The sequence below is a fragment of the Mastigoproctus giganteus genome, chromosome 2 (assembly GCF_048544385.1).
Source record: "Mastigoproctus giganteus isolate SK-2022 chromosome 2, ASM4854438v1, whole genome shotgun sequence".
NCBI lineage: Eukaryota > Metazoa > Arthropoda > Arachnida > Uropygi > Thelyphonidae > Mastigoproctus > Mastigoproctus giganteus.
In genome coordinates this window covers 182,237,337-182,257,615 of record NC_143576.1, presented here as the reverse complement: position 1 = coordinate 182,257,615, position 20,279 = coordinate 182,237,337, and the positions used below count along the sequence as shown (strand labels likewise).

Here is a 20,279-nt window from a genome sequence, read left to right as displayed (position 1 = left end):
AGGTTCGGGGATACCCAAGAGGCTATAAAATAATGGAATACACCTCAGGTGTCCCCTTCTACAGCAACAGTAGTTAAAAATACTGACCTTACAGTCACAAAGGTGGGCCACCTCTGCTCCCCAGTGGGAGTGTGTGCCCATATCACCAGTTCTGTAGGACAGTTTTACATTATTTCACTATATTCCAGACCAGGTGAAGATATAAATCCAACTACTGAATAACAAGTAGTCACAGACTTGCTACCTACTGCAAATATTATAGTGTGTACTGATGTCAATTGCCGGTCAGCCTTATGGCATAGCCATACGGAAGACAGACCAGGCAAACACAACATTAGCATTAGTAGAGGCATATGATGCAAGAAAGCAAGCTTATTCAGCATCAGCCAAAAAAAAAAAAAAAACACACCACTCCCATTTCACCCCTCCGTTCGCTCGAAATACCTGTCCAGTTGAGCCTTAAATTTGTTTAGGCTATCAACTTCAACAACAAGTGATGGAAGTCGGTTCCACCAACCAACCACCCGCTGGCCAAAGGCAAATTTCCGCACATCTATCCGACATCCGTCCTTCCTCAATTTGAATTTATGCCCTCTGAGCTGATTATTCTGAGCAAGATGAAGAATCCCATTGGCATTGAGCATGCTCAAACCATTCAAAGCCTTCATCATCATCATCAGCCATTTTCAATCCACTGCAGGATGAAGGCCTCTCCAGCAACTTTCCAGTTCCTTCTGTTTTGAGCACTGGCCATCCATTTACTACTCAAAAACTCATGAATTTCATCTATCCATCTCCGCCTTTGTCTTCCAGGTTTTCTTCTGACTCCTCTTGGGTACCATTCTGTTATTTTCTTAGTCCATCTGTCATCATGTCTTCGAGCTATGTGTCCTGCCCAAGACCATTTTAGTTCTTTAGTTTTGATAAGAATGTCCTTTACTTGAGTTTGCTGCCTAATCCATGTGTTTCTCTTCTTATCTAACAGTCTGATTCCCAATATAATTCGTTCCATTCTTCGCTGTGTAGTTCTTAGCTTCTCTTCCATTCTTTTGGTGAGTGCCCAAGTTTCACTTCCATAAGTCATGGTGGGGAGTATACATTGATTCATTAATTTACGTTTCAGACAAACTGGGATATTGCTCTTCAGTATGTGACTATATTTCCTGAATGCTATCCATCCAAAATTTCAAAGCCTTATACACCTCTATCAGATCACCTCGCCGGCGCCTAGTCTCCAGACTCTGTAATTTGCAAAACTTAAGCCTTTCTTCGTAAGAGCAACCCTTTGTTCCATTCACTAATCTTGTTGCCCTTCTCTGTACCCGTTGAAGCAGCTCTACATCCTTCTTGAAATGAGGCCTCCAGACCTGTATACAGTACTCAAGATGTGGCCTAACCATTGCCTTATACAAGGGAATAATCACCTCCTTATCCCTGCTAGAAAAATTCCTGTATATCATTGACAAGACACCATGAGCTACTCTTGCAGCTCGTCTGCACTGCTTAGAGAACTTCATATCTGCCTGCACAATTACCCCCAGGTCCTTTTCATTCTCCACCACTGTCAGTGTAGTACCGCAGAGTTGATACTTTGCTCTGGGGTTACTGTTTCCCATATGTAGTACTTTACATTTGTCAATGTTAAACTTCATTTGCCACCTCTCAGCCCATCTGTTCAACCTTTCCAGATCCTGTTGCAGCAGCATAGCGTCAGTGGTGTCCTTAACAACCCTGCCAACCTTTGTATCATCTGCAAACTTGGACATTAAACTTGATATCCCATCATCAATATCATTCATAAACACCAAAAACAACAACGGACCCAACACTGAACCCTGAGGAACTCCACTAATAACATTAGTCCACGTTGAGCAATGTCCATTGATTACCACTCTCTGTCTTCTGCCACTCAACCATCCCCTTATCCATAGCAGCAATTTGCCTCCAATGCCACACTGCTCCAATTTGTGCAGCAGTCTTCCATGTGCAACAGTATCAAAAGCCTTTCTAAGATCCAAATATATAATATCAAAGTTATTCCCTGCATCCAGTTCTTTTGTGACTACATCATAGTATCCAATCAAATTGGTCAGGCAAGACCTGCCCTTAACAAAACCATGCTGCGTCTGAGCTATAACTGAATTCTTGTCTAGATGATCCTGCAGTGCTTCTTTAACCAGTGCCTCCATTAATTTACCTGGAACAGAAGTTAAACTAACAGGTCTATAATTACTTGTGTCAGCCTTTGATCCTCCTTTGTGAACTGGGGTTACATTTGCACATCTCCAGTCTATGGGTACCTCCCCTGAGTCCAAAGAAGCTCTCATAATTATGGCTAGGGGTTTGCTTACTTCCTTTGCTGCCTCCTTTAATATAACTGGATAGATCCCATCCACCCCAGGTGCCTTTTTTATGTTTATCCTCAACAATCTCTCCTCCACTTTCCTCTCAGTTATTACAAAATCATCCAGCTCACTGCCAATGTTTACTTTACCTACATCATTCTCCTTCCTGAATAACTCCTCATGCGTGAATGTAGATGCAAAATACTGATTTAGATTGTTAGCCACCTGAGCAGGATCCTCAACTGTTGAACCATCAACATCCAGTGGACCAATCTGATTCATCCCTTTCCTTCTTGAGTTTAAATAGGTAAAAAACTCTTTTCTGTTTTTCTTTGCATCCTTTGCCAAGGATTTTTCGTAGTCTGCCTTTGCCTGCCTAATCTCCTTTGTGACTTGGTTACAGACCAACTTATATCTATCATAGGCTTCCATGTCACCCATTAATTTGTATGTATCCCATGCATTTTTCTTCTCTGCCACATGTCTCATTAGTTCATCTGACAACCATTTAGGCCTAAACCTTGAACAATATTTCTTAGTTGGTATGTAAAGCCTGGTAGCCTCCAAGATTAGTTCCTCGAATGCTTCCCATTTTGAGTTTGCTGTTGGTAACATCATCAGTTGGTCCCACTGTATAGAATTTAAATACTGTCTCAGACCATCATAGTCGCCTTTACGAAAACAAAAACCCTTCCCTTTACCTCTGATGGTAGTTACCTCCTTGAGTAAATCCCACTTCAACACTGTGATCACTTTCAGACTATATAGCCACCTCACCCTTTCAAGTGCTAAACCAACCAAATAACCTCCCAACTTTCAGCAGTGCCATGTGGGAGAGTGACATCGATGTTACTCTTGCCACCAATTCAATAGCTTATAAAATCACAGACTGGTGTCTCCAGCCAGCCTGGACCATATCAGATCCCTTCAGAGTCATTTCCTTCAAACTAAACAGGCAATTACAAACAACAAACACTCCCTTTTGGATATCAAAAGGTATAACCTTAAAAAGGCAAACTGGCAGATTTTCACAGAACATACAGCAGCTGAGCTGGAAAAACAAGAAAATGAGTGGTCTAGATCAGACAACTGTAGTCCGGACGAGCAAGCACTGACTATGACAAACATTTTTACAAAAGCATCAAACCTGTCTCTCCTGTGGAAAAAACTGAGGAAGGAGGCAGTTCCCTGGTGGTGTCCCGAATTGACTATACTCAGGAGAAGTGTACACCAGGCAAGGAGACATTTTCAAAGAGTCAGAACATCTTGGCCACAAAATGAGGTGGATACACTGAGAGATTCTTATAGAGTCTCTCAGGAATCAGTATACAGTCTTCATAAGAGACAAAAAAAAAGGAATGCTGGAGACACTTGGTGAGAACTACTGGAAACAATAATCCTTGGGGAGTTGTCTACAGAATAGTGACCAACAAGCTGCCAAGAGGAGATGTCTTAGAAACTACTGTCAAACCAGATGGAACCCCAACCCTGTGCTGGGTGGATTCTGTAAATAAAATCCTAGACAGTATTATTCAGACTGAAATCGGGGATCATTCCTCCACCCAGCTAGACATTATAAAAGAAAACACTGAATATGACAATACCAATGTTGAACCTCTGTTTACCGTACAAGACTTAGAAATAGCACTATCTAAAACCAAAAACAATAAATGCCCAGGTTTTAATCTCTTAGAGGTTGAGATTATCAAAAAATTAGTGGAAATAGCACCAGACAAATTAATAGCACTATATAATAACTGTATGACAGAAGGTATATTCCCAAAAATATGGAAAAAAAACAGCATTAAGATTAATTCTCAAAAACCCCGAGAAACCCCCTACTGATCCCAAATCATATAGACCAATAGCCCTACTCCCTGTACTAGGGAAAATATACAAAAGACTAATATATAGCAGATTAGCTCAATACTACACGGAAGCAGGTTTACATTCCAACAATCAGTATGGTTTTAAGCAAGGCAACACTACAGAGGATGCCACGCACCACTTGCTGAAAACAGTTAAAAACTCGGAGGAGAAATATATGTTGGCAATCTCCATTGACTTTGCAGGGGCATTTTAATCACTCTGATGGCCTAGTGTCCTAAGGAGACTCTGCCAGGAAAATTCCCCACAAAACCTCTATAAGGTAATAAACAACTACCTTACAGACAAAAGTGTCTCAGTACGCACAAGGTTCCAGAAATTGGCACGCCCTGTGAATAAAGGCTACCCGCAGGGTTCCATCCTTGGCCCTTTCTTCTGGAATATTGTTCTGGACGAATTTCTGGCCTTGGATCTGAGCCCTGTGGAAAGCCTGGCCTTTGCAGATGACATGATTTTCCTTGTAAAAGGAAACACAAGAGTGGTTGTAGAGCAAAGATCAAATGCTGCCCTCTTGCAGCTGCAGGAATGGGGACAAACGCACATGCTCAAAATATCGTCAGAAAAAACCAAACAAATACTTCTAAAAGGCAATTTGGACATTAGAAGACACCCACAAATCAAAATTAACACAACTACTATAAAAATGGTAACAGAACTAAAATATCTTGGAGTAGTCTGATTCAAAATTAACTTTTTACTCCCATTTGACCTACTTGGTGAAGAAAGTGAGAAATTACGTGGGTATGATAAATCAATGGACACTGCTCATCATGGACTAATGTTATTAGTGGAGTCCCGCAGGATTCAGTGTTGGGTCCATTGTTGTTTTCTGTATTTATAAATGATACTGATGATGGTATATCAAGCTTAATGTCCAAGTTTGCAGACGATACAAAGGTTGGCAGGGTTCTTAAGGACACTACTGATGCTATGCTGCTGCAACAGGATCTGGAAAGGTTGAGCAGATGGGCTGAGAGGTGGCAAATGAAGTTTAACATTGACAAATGTAAAGTACTACATATGGGAAACAGCAACCCCAGAGCAATGTATCAACTCTGTGGTACTACACTGACAGTGGTAGAGAATGAAAGGGACCTGGGAGTAATTGTGCAGGCAGATATGAAGTTCTCTGAGCTGCGCAGATGGGCTGCAAGAGTAGCTCATGGTGTCTTGTCAATGATATACAGGAATTTTTCTAGCAGGGATAAGGAGGTGATTATTCCCTTGTATAAGGCAATGGTCAGGCCACACCTTGAGTACCGTATACAGGTCTGGAGGTCTCATTTCAAGAAGGATGTAGAGCTGCTGGAACGAGTACAGAGAAGGGCAACAAGATTAGTGAATGGAACAAAGGGTTGCTCTTACGAAGAAAGGTTTAAGTTGTGCAAATTACAGTGTCTGTAGACTAGGCACCGGCAATGTGATCTGATAAAGGTGTATAAAGCCTTGAATGGTTCGAGCATGCTCAATGCCGATGGGATTCTTACTCTTGCTCAGAATAATCACCTGAGAGGGCATAAATTCAGATTGAGGAAAGACAGATGTAGGATAGATGTGCGGAAATTTGCCTTTAGCCAGCGGGTACTTGGTTGGTGGAACAGACTTCCATCCCTTGTTGTGGAAGTTGATAGCCTAAATAAATTTAAGGCTCAGCTGGACAGGTATTTCGAACGAATGGACGGGTTAAGTGGAAGGTTTTTTTTTATTATTATTTTTTTTTTTTATGGCTGATGCTGCATAAGCTTGCTTTCTTGCATCATATGGCTCTACTAATGCTAATGATTGCCAGGATCAGTTGAGCAGGACTTGGGACTCAAAAGAAAGACCTTGGCAATCATATAGTGCGCAATGTTCCTACTTATTATCACCTATGGAGCCGGTGTGTGGTTCACCCATTCGGCCATAGTAAGAAATAGGAATAAATTAGAATCGATACAAAGGACAATACTTCTCACTATTACCAGAGCATGTCACACAGTGAGCACACCTGCAGTACAGTTGCTGGCCAGAGCTCTCTCACTTTACCTGGAGGTAGCCGAATTTGGTTTGGTTTGGTTTTTAATGGCGCATTGGCAGCTAAGGCCATAATGCGCCAAGTCAAGTTTAAAATGCTATTAAACATTTTGGTAGCCAAGGCTACCACGTCAAACAATTAATTATTATGTTAAAAAGGTATAAAAGTAAAAGCATAAAACTTAGATCTTTGTATAAAAATTAATAAATTGTAAAAAGTTAAAAACGTCAGACATATTGTGTCTGTCACCTATAATCTGACTGAGTGTAAATGGCTCAGTCAAATTATTAAAAGCAGTAAAATACAAGCGTCGTGCTTCTATAAAAACAGGACGTTCTATTAAAATATGACAGATGGTTAAAATAACATTGCACATATCACACATAGGTGGGTCATCCGCCCTCAGCAAGTAGGAATGGGTTAGATGACTATGACCTATGCGGAGCCGAGCAAGAACAACTTCCTCTCTTCGGACCCTGCGTAGACTGGACTGCCATTGCATAATTACAGGCTTGATGTGATGTAATTTATTTGTGGCCTGTCCATGCCAAGAATCTTTCCATTGGGAAAGTAATTTGGAACGTATTATTTGCCTGTAGTCTGTATAGGGGACTGACAGGCAATGATTATCCAGGGAAATGGCTGATTTGGCAGCGGCATCAGCCGATTCATTTCCCCGGATCCCAATGTGGCTTGGGATCCAGCAAAAGCGAATATCGAATTCTAATTTCTTGAGAGAAAAAAGAATCTGCCGGATCCTGGACAGGATCGGATGAGAGTTAAAACTCACCGATACCAGAGCCTGTAACACACTCGATGAATCGCAATAAATCATATACCTCTGGTAGTCGCGATTTTTAATGTGATCTAGGGCTGTTTGTATTGTATGCAACTCTGCAGTATAAATGCTAGTTTCTTGTGGGATCTTATAGGATAATGTTTTATGAGGGAACACAACAGCAGATCCCACATGACATTCTAACTTTGAGCCATCTGTGTAGACTGGCAGAAAGTCAGAATACTGCTGTCTATGTGATGCAAAGAGTTGCTGGTAGACAGATGGCGGTGTAGTAGCCTTTTCCCAGATCTTAAGGGAGAAGTCGCAAATTGGAAAATAAGCATGCCAGGGTGGAAAGAATTGCCTTGGTGACTGGGCAACGTTGTCTACCGTCAAGTTCAGCTCATTCAGCAGCCCTTGAATGCGAATACCAAAAGGTTTGTTGGCAGTCCAACGGGTGTTGTAGAGGTTTTCCCAACGCGGCTCAAAAACGGATGGCCACGTGGGATGATCGGGCGGGGATTTTAATTTGAAGGCGTACTGTAAGGACAACTGCTTACGTCGAAGAGACAGAGATGGTTCATTTGCTTCAACGTAAAGGCTTTGGACAGGAGATGTGCGAAATGCTCCAGTGGCTGTCCGGATGGCTTGATGGTGGATTGGATCTAACCACCGAAGTGCACTATCTCTAGCAGAACCATAAACCTGAGACCCATAGTCGAGTTTGGAACGGACAAGTGCTCGGTAAAGACGAAGAAGGGTAGAACGATCTGCGCCCCATGAAGTTGACGAAAGGGCACGAAGGATGTTAAGCCCTTTGACACATCTTGTCCTCAGCTGACGAATATGTTGTAAAAATGTCAGCTTTTTGTCGAAAATAAGTCCAAGGAATTTGAATTCTGCTACAACTGGGGTGTTATTTTGCCCAAGCCTTAATTCTGGGTCATGATGAAGATTACGTTTGCGACAGAAGTGTACACAAACAGTCTTCTGTGATGAAAATCTGAACCCATTAGCCAAAGACCAAGCTGTAAGATAGTCAATGGTTTTCTGCAGTTGCCTTTCAATGACCCTCATAATGCATGAATGACAAAATATAGCAAAGTCATCAACATAGAGGGCATTGTTTACAGTGGGTGGAAGTTGTTCTGCGATAGAGTTTATTTTGATTGCGAAAAGCGTGACACTTAGAACAGATCCTTGTGGGACTCCCTCTTCCTGAGAGAAAACTCGAGAGAGGGTGGATCCTAAACGGACTTGAAATTAGTGATTCGAAAGAAAGTTTTTAATAAAAACAGGAAGGTTACCTCTAAGACCAAAGTTATAGAGGTCTTTTAAAATCCCAAATCGCCAGGCTGTGTCGTACGCTTTTTCAATATCAAAGAAAACTGCTACCAAATGCTCGGATTTAATAAAAGCATCACGAATGGACGTTTCCAATCGGATTAAATGATCCAGAGTGGATCGATTTCTTCGGAAGCCGCACTGTGTCCTGGAAAGCAGACCATTTGTTTCTAAATACCATACGAGGCATGCATTAACCATTCTTTCCAGGACTTTGCACAAACAGCTTGTCAGAGCAATAGGACGATAGTTACTTGGATTGCTAGGGTCTCTTCCTGGTTTTGGGAAAGCAAGGACGATAGCCCTTTGCCAGGAATCCGGAAATTGTTTGTGAATAAAAATTCTGTTAAACAGAATTAAAAGGTGATCCTTAGATTGTGGTGAGAGGTGTTTTACCATTTCGTAGTGGATGTCATCGGGCCCCACAGCACTTGCATGCGTGAGAGAGAGTGCTGCATTTAACTCTTCCTGTAAAAAGGGCTTGTTATACGATTCAAGCCCTTTTGAAGAGAAGTTCGGTGGGTTTTTCTCAATTTTCTTTTTCAGGGCCAAAAACTCTGCGGGAAAAGATGTTATTGCAGAGATTTTTGCAAATGTTTCCCCTAAAGTATTTGCAACTGCAGTTCGATCTGCAATTGGACATCCGTTGTGCTTGAGGATCACTGAAGGGCATGGTGAATATTTTCCCTTCATTTTCCGGATCTTATCCCAGACTACTTTTGAGCTAGCAGCCTGAGTTATGGAAGATGTAAAACGAATCCAAGATTTCCTTTGGCTCTGACGTCATACATAACGCACTTTCGCACGTGCACTTTGAATGATATTAAATTTTCAGTCATGGGATACCGGCGGAATATCCCCCACACTTTGTTTTGTGCTTTTTTTGCTGCCGTGCATTCTGAATTCCACCAAGGTTTGGGAAATAGTGGAAACCGACTGGATGATTTTGGGATTGCAATTGCAGCTGCTTGGACAATCATTTCTGTCACATATATGACTGCTTCATTGATTGGCTCCTGACTGACTGTAGCGATGCCAAAGTTTGCCAGATATTGAAAGGCATTCCAGTGAGCCTGATAAATCTTCCACCGCGGTAAACTAAATGGCAGACAGGGTCTACCACTAGTTAGGGTTGTTATCACGGGGAAGTGATCGCTTCCATATGGATTTTCTTCTACCTCCCAAGTAAGTGAGGGAAGGAGAGAAGGGGAGCAGATAGAAAGATCAATGGCAGAGAATGTACGGGTAAGCATGTGGAAGAAGGTGTTTGTTCCCACATTTAAGAGGGAGAGGTCATTGTCAGTGAGCATATGCTCTATGACTCGTCCCCTTCAATTGATGTTAGCACCACCCCACAGAGTATTATGTCCATTGAAATCCCCAAGAATTAAACAAGGGGAAGGCAATTGCATGATAAGATCATCAAGGCCTTTCTGGGGGATGTCAATCCCAGGTGGCAAATAAATGGTGCAGACAGTTAATAAGAACCCCACTGAAAGGCGAATTGCTACAGCCTCAATGCTAGTCGTAAGCTGCAATGGCTGAAATGGGATCTGGTTGCCAATGAGGATTGCGACTCCTCCGTGAGCAGGACCATCCACAATTCTATCCTTACGAATGATGGTAATGTTATGCATAGTGGGGTCATCATTTGCCTTTAAATAAGTCTCCTGTATGCAAAAGCAAGCTGGTTTGTGCTTTTGCAGGAGTGCCTTGATGTCATCAGTATTTTGCCGGAATCCACGACAGTTCCACTGTAGGAATTTAGCCATTATTTTGGCTTGGTGGGTCCATCAGGTGGCTTCCGAGGTGCTGAGGGCTTACCTTTTTCAGTTCTGGCTTTCTCCTTCCTGGGGAAGTATGGACGCTGTCCAGTGTCCATTTCCTCCTCAGCAAAGAGCTCCAAAACAGTCTTCTTGTACCTCCTTCTGCTCGACATCTATGTTTTCCTGGGTATTAAGGGATGCTTCACCTTTCTTATTCTTTTCTTTTCCAGTTGCTTTTGTTACTTGGGAGCATTAGGAGGTATCGATATAGGAGTGGCAGCTGATTGGTCCTTCTGTGCACGTTTTTGGGAGCTTAAGAGATAACGTGCGATGGGAGTAAATGATTCTTTTGGAGGGATGGACATGTCTGTCTGAGTTCCAATGGAACACCTCCCTGCTACCTTCTGGGCGTAGGTAGGTTTGTTGATGTTTAGAGGTTTCACCGCTTTCCTTGTCTCCTGGTACGATATGTTTAGCTCTGCCTTCAGCCGTTGAATTTCTTTTTCTTCTTTCCACCTCTGGCATGCTCGTGAATAGGCTGGGTGTTCTCCCTCACAGTTAATGCAGGTGGGTTTTGTGGCTGAACATGCTGTTGTTTCGTGGTCCTTTGCATCACATCGAGCGCATGCAAGGACTCCACGGCAGGCCATTTGAGAATGTCCATATTCTGGCATTTAAAACACCATAAAGGGTTTGGAACATATGGACGCACTGGACAGTTGATGTAGCCAGCTTTAATCTCATCAGGAGGTTTGGGCAAGTTAAAAGTCAGGATAATGCTCCTGGTTTTAACAAGTTTCCCATCCCTACACGCACTAATTCTCTTGACGGCAATAACTCCCTGTAGTTTCAATTCCAAGCAGATTTCCTCCTCGGTTACGTTGAGAAGGTTCCATTCTGAAATGACACCTCTTGATGAATTTAGTGTTCTATGTGGTGTCACTGTTATTGGTACTCCTCCGATTGATGTTGCTCGGAGTAGCTGCTCAGATTGCCTGTCAGTTTTAGTTTCAATTAAAAGGTCTCCAGAACAGAGCCTCTTAACTAATTTGGGTAACCCTGCTAACCCATCTAAACCTTTTTGTATAAAAAAGGGTGACATTTTACCAATCGGTGTTTCATTGGTAGAATGTATAATTAGAAATCTTGGAACAGGCCCTGATGATATTTCTGTTCGCTGCCTCTTTGTAGCAATAATGCTATCTGAATCTTTATCTATGTTTTCAGATAGGGACCGGGTTGGGGCCCCTGAAGAAATATGTTTATCAGGATTCATGAAGTTTTGAAGTGGTTCAGTGCCCGGGCTCCCCACCCACCACGGAGCCCAAAGGGACGCCCACTACCCGGCAAGCAATAAATGCGCTCGGGAGTGGAACGCCAGGGCTACCCCGACACCATACCCGCACCGCTGCCAGCCTGAATCCTGTCCCTCGGACCATGAGGGTAGGGGCGTGGCATTGACACGGTTGACCCTCGCAGGCGAGCCTACTAGCCGATTGATCCTAGCCGGGCCTTCCAGGACCACCCATCTTGTCGAAGCAGGGGCCAAAGTTGTGTATTGAAGCTGGGCCCCTCGACCACCAGGATCCCCCTTTCTGAATCTCCACGGATCGCAGCGCACAGCAAACATGCCGGATTCCATTGATGTAAGCCTGGAACCTGGGCTGTGGGCGTTGGATCCCAGTGATGCTAGTCTAGAAGTCCAGCAGCGTCACTGGGAGGTCCCCTCACCACGTACAGGTGCCCACGTCGAGGGGGGGAGGTAGCCGAAAGAGGCTTGTATTATAGACTTAAAAAGGGCATACCCACAGAATTTCTGGGGATAGCCCTTGATACAGCCAACACCTTCAATGCTGGAAAAAGAATAGCCACAAAGCTCCATGAGGTACGGCAAACAAAGTGGGAGCAGGAAACCAGAGGTCTGGTTACTAAAAGGTTTCTGCCACAGGTGGTAATGGTTAGCCCAAAGACACCTAAATGGTATGCCCCTGGACCTTTTGCAACATTTATACTGACAGGTCACGGCTTCCTAAAAGCAAGACTAACCTCCTTAGGGCTGACTGATGACCCAAACTGCACCTATGGCGAGAATCAAGATTGGGCATACATTCTATATGAATGTATAGAGCACAGATTGGCCCCCTTCCTAGGGAAGAACACCTGTTTATCATAGAAGAGGAAAACTATAAAGCCTTTACATCCTTCAACACAGAAATATTTGAAATGTGCAGAACTATCCAAAGAATAGCAATTCAGCCCCCCAGAAATTAACCAATAATTAATAGTTAGAATTCCTCACATCTCCCACCACGCCCAGACTATGATTTAAAAACTGTCAGGATAGCAGTATTCTGTGCTCTGACAGAAACCTGACATGACAAAACTAGATTGACCTGGGTACCCCAGGACTACCCTGCCATGTGTAAGAATCTGGGACCCTGCACCAAATAATTACTTATTTAGGGGAGGGAGTGTAGAGGTAGCCAGGGAAGCATTATTAGAATTAGCTAAAAAATATCAGTAAGCTAGTAGCAAGGAGATGCAATGTAGAATGAATGAGAATGAAAGACAGAATGAACAGGCTGGGCACTGAGTGAAAGAGTGAATTAGGAATTATGGAAAAAGGGAATAAATGTCAGTTTTGGTGAAAGAAAGAAAGAGTGACCCAGCACGAGGGAAAGAGAGAGTGAATGAGTGTTATGGTGAATGGGAATGAGTGGAAGAGCAAATGTAATTGGCCAAAAGAATACAAAGTTAATAATAACTTACACTACTTTATATATATTCCAACAAACATTTACTAACAACACAAACACTATCACTGCATTCTCCCCTGGCCTGCAAAAAACTTGCAACCCGGCCTGCACCACAACTGAAGAATAACAGTAAGTTCGACTCTTGCAGAAAGCAAGAGTCGACAAATGAAATGAATGCCAGAAGAATGAATGAGTGTAACTGTGTGAGAAAAAGAACACAAACCATAAATGTTACAGTTAACTTTCAACCCTAGTTTCAATCATTTATATTCTTACTTATTTAACTATGCATTATTACATTACACACCATTGCATCTCCTCCCCCCTGGTGTGTGAGAAAAAAGATGAATGAGTGAGTGAAAAAAAAAAAAATATATATATATATATAATTAACAGAAAAAAAAATATATATATATTATAAAATATAAGAAAAAAGTATAAAAATAAAATGCAAGTAGAGTGAGAATGCAGATTATGAATGAAGTAAATGCCTGTCTCTTTCAGCCTGTCAGCAAACATATCCTACCCCTGGAGCAGGATGGGCAGTGTGACCATCTTGCTGGGTACTCAAACCCAGTTCCCTTTAAATCCACATCCCCAGGTGGGTGGGGGACTATCTCCTTCTCTCCCTGCCTCCCCCATACTTTTCCTGGCTGGGCTCATCCCCACTGACCTTTTTGGGGATGCCTACTCTATCGTCCCCATCCTTCTACCTGTTTTCCTCCCAATTTTCAGTCTCCCTCCCACTCTAACTAAGCCAATTGAGTACACCCCATTAACAATGCTGCCAAATTCTAATGAACATCTAAATTCAACCGCTCTCTTGAAAATCTCTCTTGGCTTTTCCAAATTCTAGTGTTCACCCCCCCCCCCCATTTTTTTTTTTATAAATAGGCCTTGTCACTGAAATCCTTGGAAAATAGGTGGCAGGGCCTGCCAGAGTACTTAAATAATCTACTGGGTGCCTGACCTGCCTCCTCCATGTGGCAAAGTGGGCAATAGTGGATCCCAATAGGGGCCCAATGGCTAAATGGTCAGAGCAGCAACAGAACATAACATAACACTACTTGTTTTTCCACTTCCCACACACTTTTTAAATCTCTGGCCTCCACAGAGCTCAGTGTCACAAAAATAGAGTACACAATACGGAGATGGGGAAAACCCCTGGTGCTGTCGGACAATTAAGACACTTTACACTTGTACAAGGCAATGGTCAAGCCACACCTAGAGTACTGTGTACAGATCTGGAGGCCTCATTTTAGGAAGGAGGTAGAGTTGCTAGAACAAGTACAAAGGGCAAAAAGATTGTTGAGAGGAACAAAGGGGTGCTCTTACCAAGAAAGGCTTACGTCTGCAAATTGCAATGCCTGAAGAGTAGGCACATGCGAGGTGATCTGATTGAGGTGTATAAGGCCTTGAATGGGATGAGCAAGGTGAATGGTGATGGGATTCTTCCTCTTGCTCAGATTAAGAACCTGAGGGGGCATAGATTCAAACTGAGGAAAGACAGTTGTAGAATGGATGTGCAGAAGTTTGCCTTTAGTCAGTGGGAGGTTGATTGGTGAAACAGACTTCCATCTTTTGTTGTGGAAGTTGATAGCCTAAATAAATTTAAGGCTGAGCTGGGCGGGCATTTGAAATGAATGGAGGGTGAAATGGGAGGGTTTTTTTTTTTCTTTTTTTGGGCTGATGCTGCACAAGTTTGCTTTCTTGCATTGTATGCCTCTACTAATGCTAATGCTAGATCCACTGCAATACTATGACTTTGCAGTTAAAAACAAATCCAAAGCATAATATGAATTTATAACCTCTCGTTTTCTATTTTTACAGATAATATATCATTCATTAAGAATTGTCTTTCTTTATAAAAGAGACAAACTTATTTTTAAATCATTATTAAAGACACTTGCAGTTCACTTAATTCTTTACCTGAGCAATATCACAGACAGAGCTAGCTGTTGTGCTCTCTGATGATAGAGAAGATGTGGAAGCTAATGGTTCTTCAGAGCTGACTGATGCTTCTTTCAGAGGAGGAGATATCTGGATTGGTTCTTTTCTTGGTGTTGCCACACTGACACCAGGAGATACACCATCAGGAGGAGATACAGATGTATCACTTTTACATGTGGAAGAATCTAAGCTATTCTGATGATGCTGTAAGTTTATTTTGCAATAAAGAAATTAAGTTTTTAATGTTTAGCATGTCTCAAAATTACATAAAAGTAAAAAAAAAAAAAAAATCCACTGATTTTATATTAAAAAAAATAAATATATTTAGTTTAAACAGAGAGAGTATAGAAGGTTTTAGTTACAAAATGTTTACATTACTGGGACTAGCATCAACAAAACACAAATGATAGAATGCAGCAGTATACAACGAGTAGACAGAAATCATGGGATACTTACCTAATAACAGGTAAGCCCACCTTTTTCCTGGATAAGGGCAGTTGCACGGTGAGGCATTGAGTTCACTAGTTCATGAAAGCATTCCACAGGTATTTTCATCTATGCTCATTGTCCATAATTCCATTGCATTCGTGGGTAGTGTATCCAAAGCTCAAACGGACCTTTCCACAGCATTCCAAAGATGCTCCACAGGGTTCACGTCCGGGGAACGGGGAGGCCATTTTACCACCATGGGGAGGCCATTCTGCAGATTTTACCACCATGGAATGGTGGTAAAATCTGCAGAATGCTCTTTGAACCATGTTCTAGTCATCACGGCTTTGTGGGGAGGCGCATTGTCCTGCTGGAAGAGTCCACTGCACTGTGGGTGCATGATGACCATGAAGGGATGCAGATGGTCTGCAAGGATGGATACAATCTGGACCATTCAGAGATGCATCTAGACGTACCAGAGGTTCCAATGTGTGCCAGCTGAACACGCCCTCAGACCATTACCGACCATCCACCTGCCTAAACAGTTCCTTGTTGATGTTACGGGTGCATAGCTTTGTGTGGTTTCCGCCAGATACGCACCCTCCCATCTGCTTGAAATAACTGGAAACGGGACTCATCGGACCAGGAGACCTGTGTCCAATTATCCAAGGTCTAGTGCCTATGTTCTTTTGCCCAGTTGAAGCATAGAGTCCTGTGTCGTGGTGTTAGCAAAGGGACTCTGGTGAATCGACGGCTCCCATAACCTATTGTGGCTAATGATTGCCTGATGGCGCTGGTGGAGATGTTTCTGGCACCTTCCTCATTGAAGTTGGCAGTGATTTGTGCTACTGTCACTCTCTGGTTGGCTGAAACAATTCCAGACAGATGTTGACGCCTGTGTTCATCTGCCACTTTTCTCTGCTTACAGCACTGTCCACGGTGAGATGTTATTCCAGAAATGGTGTATTAGTAGTAGTAATCGTGGCATATGATGCAAGAAAGCAAGCGTGTAAGCTTATGTTGCATCAGCCAAAAAAAATTCACACAACCATTCCCTCTAAATGTTTGTCCAGTTCCTCCTTAAATTTATTTAACCTATCAACTTCCATGACAGATGGAAGTGTGTTCCAGCAATTAACCACCCACTGGCTAAAGGCAAATTTCCACACATCTATTCTACAGCTGTCATACCTCAATTTGAATTTATGTCCCCTTAGGTTTGGCTGAAACAAGAAGAAGAAATGAATCACTTATAAGTTCATCAAGTGGAAATCTGCTGTACACCAATGGAAACAGTGAAAGGAGTGAAGGTGGAGTTGGGTTTCTGGTCCATAAAGATTTTAAAAACAACATTTTGGAATTCAAAATTACATCACCAAGGGTGTCAAGACTAATACTGAAGATTTCTAAGAGGTACAAGCTAAAGATTATAATGATTTATGCACCAACATCGAGCCATGATGATGAAGAGGTTGAAGAAATGTACACTGAAATTGAGAGTCTTCTAGATGAGCAGAAAACCCACTACACTATTATTATGGGGGACTTCAATGCTAAGGTTGGAAAAAGGCATAACAGCGCAGAAAGAGGAACTATAGGAAATTTTGGAATTGGTGAAAGAAATAAAAGAGGTGAAAGACTTGTGGAATTTGCAGAATCTCAAGGAATGTCAGTAATGAACACTTTTTTCAAGAAAAGGGTGAACAGAAAGTGGACATGGAAGAGTCCAAATGGATTAACAACTAATGAAATCGACTTCGTCTTCACTAACAGAAGATATATTGTGAATGATGTTACCATCCTGAATAAGGTAAATGTTGAAAGTGATCACAGAATGGTAAGATGTACACTTGATATAGATGTAGGAAAGGAAAGGAAAAAACTGACTCGAGTAAATAATACAAAGGTCTTTGAAATAACAGAGGAGGAGAAAAAGCAGCATGTACTGGAACTTAAGAACAAGTTTGAGCTTCTGCAGACTGCTCAGGACCAAGATATCGACGAGGAATATTACAACTTTCTGAAAGTGATAAAGCCCAAGAAACCTATAGGGAAACAGAAATCCAAAGAAGAAAAAATTAGCCAAGAAACACTTGTCATGATGAACCAAAGATGACAAATGAAGAGCAAGAAAAACACTGACAGGGAGAAAATTGAGTATACTGAGTTATGCAAAGCCATTAGAAAGAGACTCAGAGAGGACATAAGGAGATTTAACACAAGAAAAGTAGAACAAGCATTAAGGGAAAACAAAGGATTTAAATCAGCAGCCATGAGCAGTAATACAGAAAGACAAATGATACTGAAACTAAAGAATAGCGATGGTGTACTTATAAACAGCAGAGAAGGCATAATTCAAATAGCAGAAGACTACTATAGAGAATTATACAAGGAGCGAGGGAATGATACCAGCAGTGGGGAAGATGGATTTCAAAGTAGCAACACATACGACATACCCGATATTCTTCCTGATGAGGTAGAACATGCATTGAAGAAAATGAAGAATCGGAAAGCCCCGGGGGAAGATGAAGTTACTGTAGAGTTGTTAAAATTGGGAGGAAGAGACATAACACAAAAACTGGCAAGGCTCTTCACAAAGTGCATTAGAAAAGGTGTGACGCCTAAGCAGTGGAATAATGAAATCATAGTTTTGCTGCATAAGAAAGGAGATAAATCAGAAATTGGAAATTATAGACCAATTAGCTTGTTATCCCATATCTACAAGTTGTTCACAAGGGTCATTACTAACAGATTAGAAAGAATACTTGATGAGAATCAACCGAAAGAGCAAGCTGGCTTTAGGACAGGATTCTCAACTATGGATCACCTTCACGTAATATCACAGTTAATGGAGAAAGCAAATGAATATAAAACACCATTATGCCTGGCATTTGTGGATTATGAAAAGGCATTTGACTCCATACAGCATAAGGCAATGTTTCGGGCACTGGAAAGACAAGGCATAGATACTCCATATATTATGATTTTGAAGAAAATATATGAGAGTGCTACATCCTTTATTAGACTAGACAAAGACAGTAGCAAATTTAAAATCGAGAAAGGAGTTCGACAAGGAGACACAATATCTCCGAAGCTGTTTACTGCTGCCCTTGAGGAAGCTTTCAGAAGATTAGACTGGTCGCAGAAAGAAGTCAACATGAATGGAGAGTACCTAAACCATTTACGATTTGCAGATGACATTGTGGTCATATGCCACGATCCCAAAGAATTAGAGGAAAATCTTAATCAGTTATGCACAGTTAGTAAGGATTTTGGACTAAAGATGAATGTGGCTAAAACAAAAGTAATGATGAACAAGTATGCCACGGAAAGGGAAATAATGATTGAAGGAGCAGTAATTGAAAAGGTGGAGTCATATACTTATCTGGGACAAGTTATTAGCTGTAATAATGATAAATGGCTGGAAGTCAAGAGAAGAATAAATTTTGGATGGATAGCATTCAGGAAATATAGTCACATACTGAAGAGCAATATCCCAGTTTGTCTGAAACGTAAAATAATGAACCAATGTATACTCCCCACCATGACTTCTGGAAGTGAAACTTGGGCACTCACCAAAAGAATGGAAGAGAAGCTAAGAACTACACAGCGAAGAATGGAACGAATTATATTGGGAATCAGACTGTTAGATAAGAAGAGAAACACATGGATTAGGCAGCAAACTCAAGTAAAGGACATTCTTATCAAAACTAAAGAACTAAAATGGTCTTGGAAGAATGGAACGAATTATATTGGGAATCAGACTGTTAGATAAGAAGAGAAACACATGGATTAGGCAGCAAACTCAAGTAAAGGACATTCTTATCAAAACTAAAGAACTAAAATGGTCTTGGGCAGGACACATAGCTCTAAGACATGATGACAGATGGACTAAGAAAATAACAGAATGGTACCCAAGAGGAGCTAGAAGAAAACCTGGAAGACAAAGGCGGAGATGGATAGATGAAATGAGTTTTTGAGTAGTAAATGGATGGCCAGTGCTCAAAACAGAAGGAACTGGAAAGTTGCTGGAGAGGCCTTCATCCTGCAGTGGATTGAAAATGGCTGATGATGATGATGATGAGGTTCAAAATCTGAACAAGTGGAAGAATCTCATCAGAATTCAGTGTGCTCAACACATTCAAGGCCTTATACACCTCAACCAGATCACCTCACAGGTGCTTAGTCTACAGCCGCTGCAATTTGCAGAATTTAAGCTTCTCCTGGTAAAAGGATTCCTTCATTCCCCTCACCAATCTTGTTACCCTTCTCTGTACACACTCAAGCAAATCTACATCCTTCCTAAAATGAGGCCTCCAGACCTGTACGCAGTACTCAAGGCGTGGTCTGACCACTGCCTTATACAGAGGGACAATCACCTCCTTTTCGACAGTATCAGGAGTGTATTCCCGATATACACTCTTGATACTGTTGAATGGGGATAGTGCAATTTCTGTACCACCTCCGCAATAGAGTAACCCATGTGTCATGCACCCACTATCATCTCCCTCTTTCAAAGTCAGTTAACTCATGACGTTTATCCATACTGACATCGAATTACCTTCTATGTGAATGCAGTGTACCTATATACCTGCTAAGTGGTGGGTTTGTCCACCAGTGAGAGGGGTGACAGCATTGTGTTGAATAGGAACCAGGTATCCCGTGAATTTTGTCCTTTCAGTGTATACTGTTATTATGTATAGCTGAGCAGAGTAAGAACAAGTCTACAGTTAGTGATCTAGACATTATAGTTATGCTACAAGTATACATTAGCATATTATAAGGAATCATAAAAATTAATAGGAATAAAGAAAAAATTAAAACCATAAATAAAATATTAGGTAAAGTATACTGACAGGTTACACCGAACAACATTGAAAATTTATTTTCAATAGAAAATATGGTGAAATTTATAATATATACTTGGAACATAACTATGTGCTAAACAGTAATGTTAGACTTGCTCTAATTTCAATTAGCTCTACTTTAAATCACTGGTCCTCAAAACTA

The 20,279-nt window shown here is 41.6% G+C and overlaps 1 protein-coding gene across 3 annotated transcripts in view; it reads right to left on the bottom strand.

Moving 5' to 3' along the window:
* LOC150089814 (UBX domain-containing protein 4) overlaps positions 1–20,279 on the bottom strand; it is a 206,620-nt gene that overhangs the window by 129,265 nt on the left and 57,076 nt on the right. For all 3 annotated transcript variants that reach the window (XM_090389660.1, XM_090389659.1, XM_090389661.1), the window contains exon 6: positions 14,820–15,044. In XM_090389660.1, the coding sequence (XP_090245786.1) occupies positions 14,820–15,044 (225 nt within the window). The remainder of the gene's footprint in view (positions 1–14,819; positions 15,045–20,279) is intronic.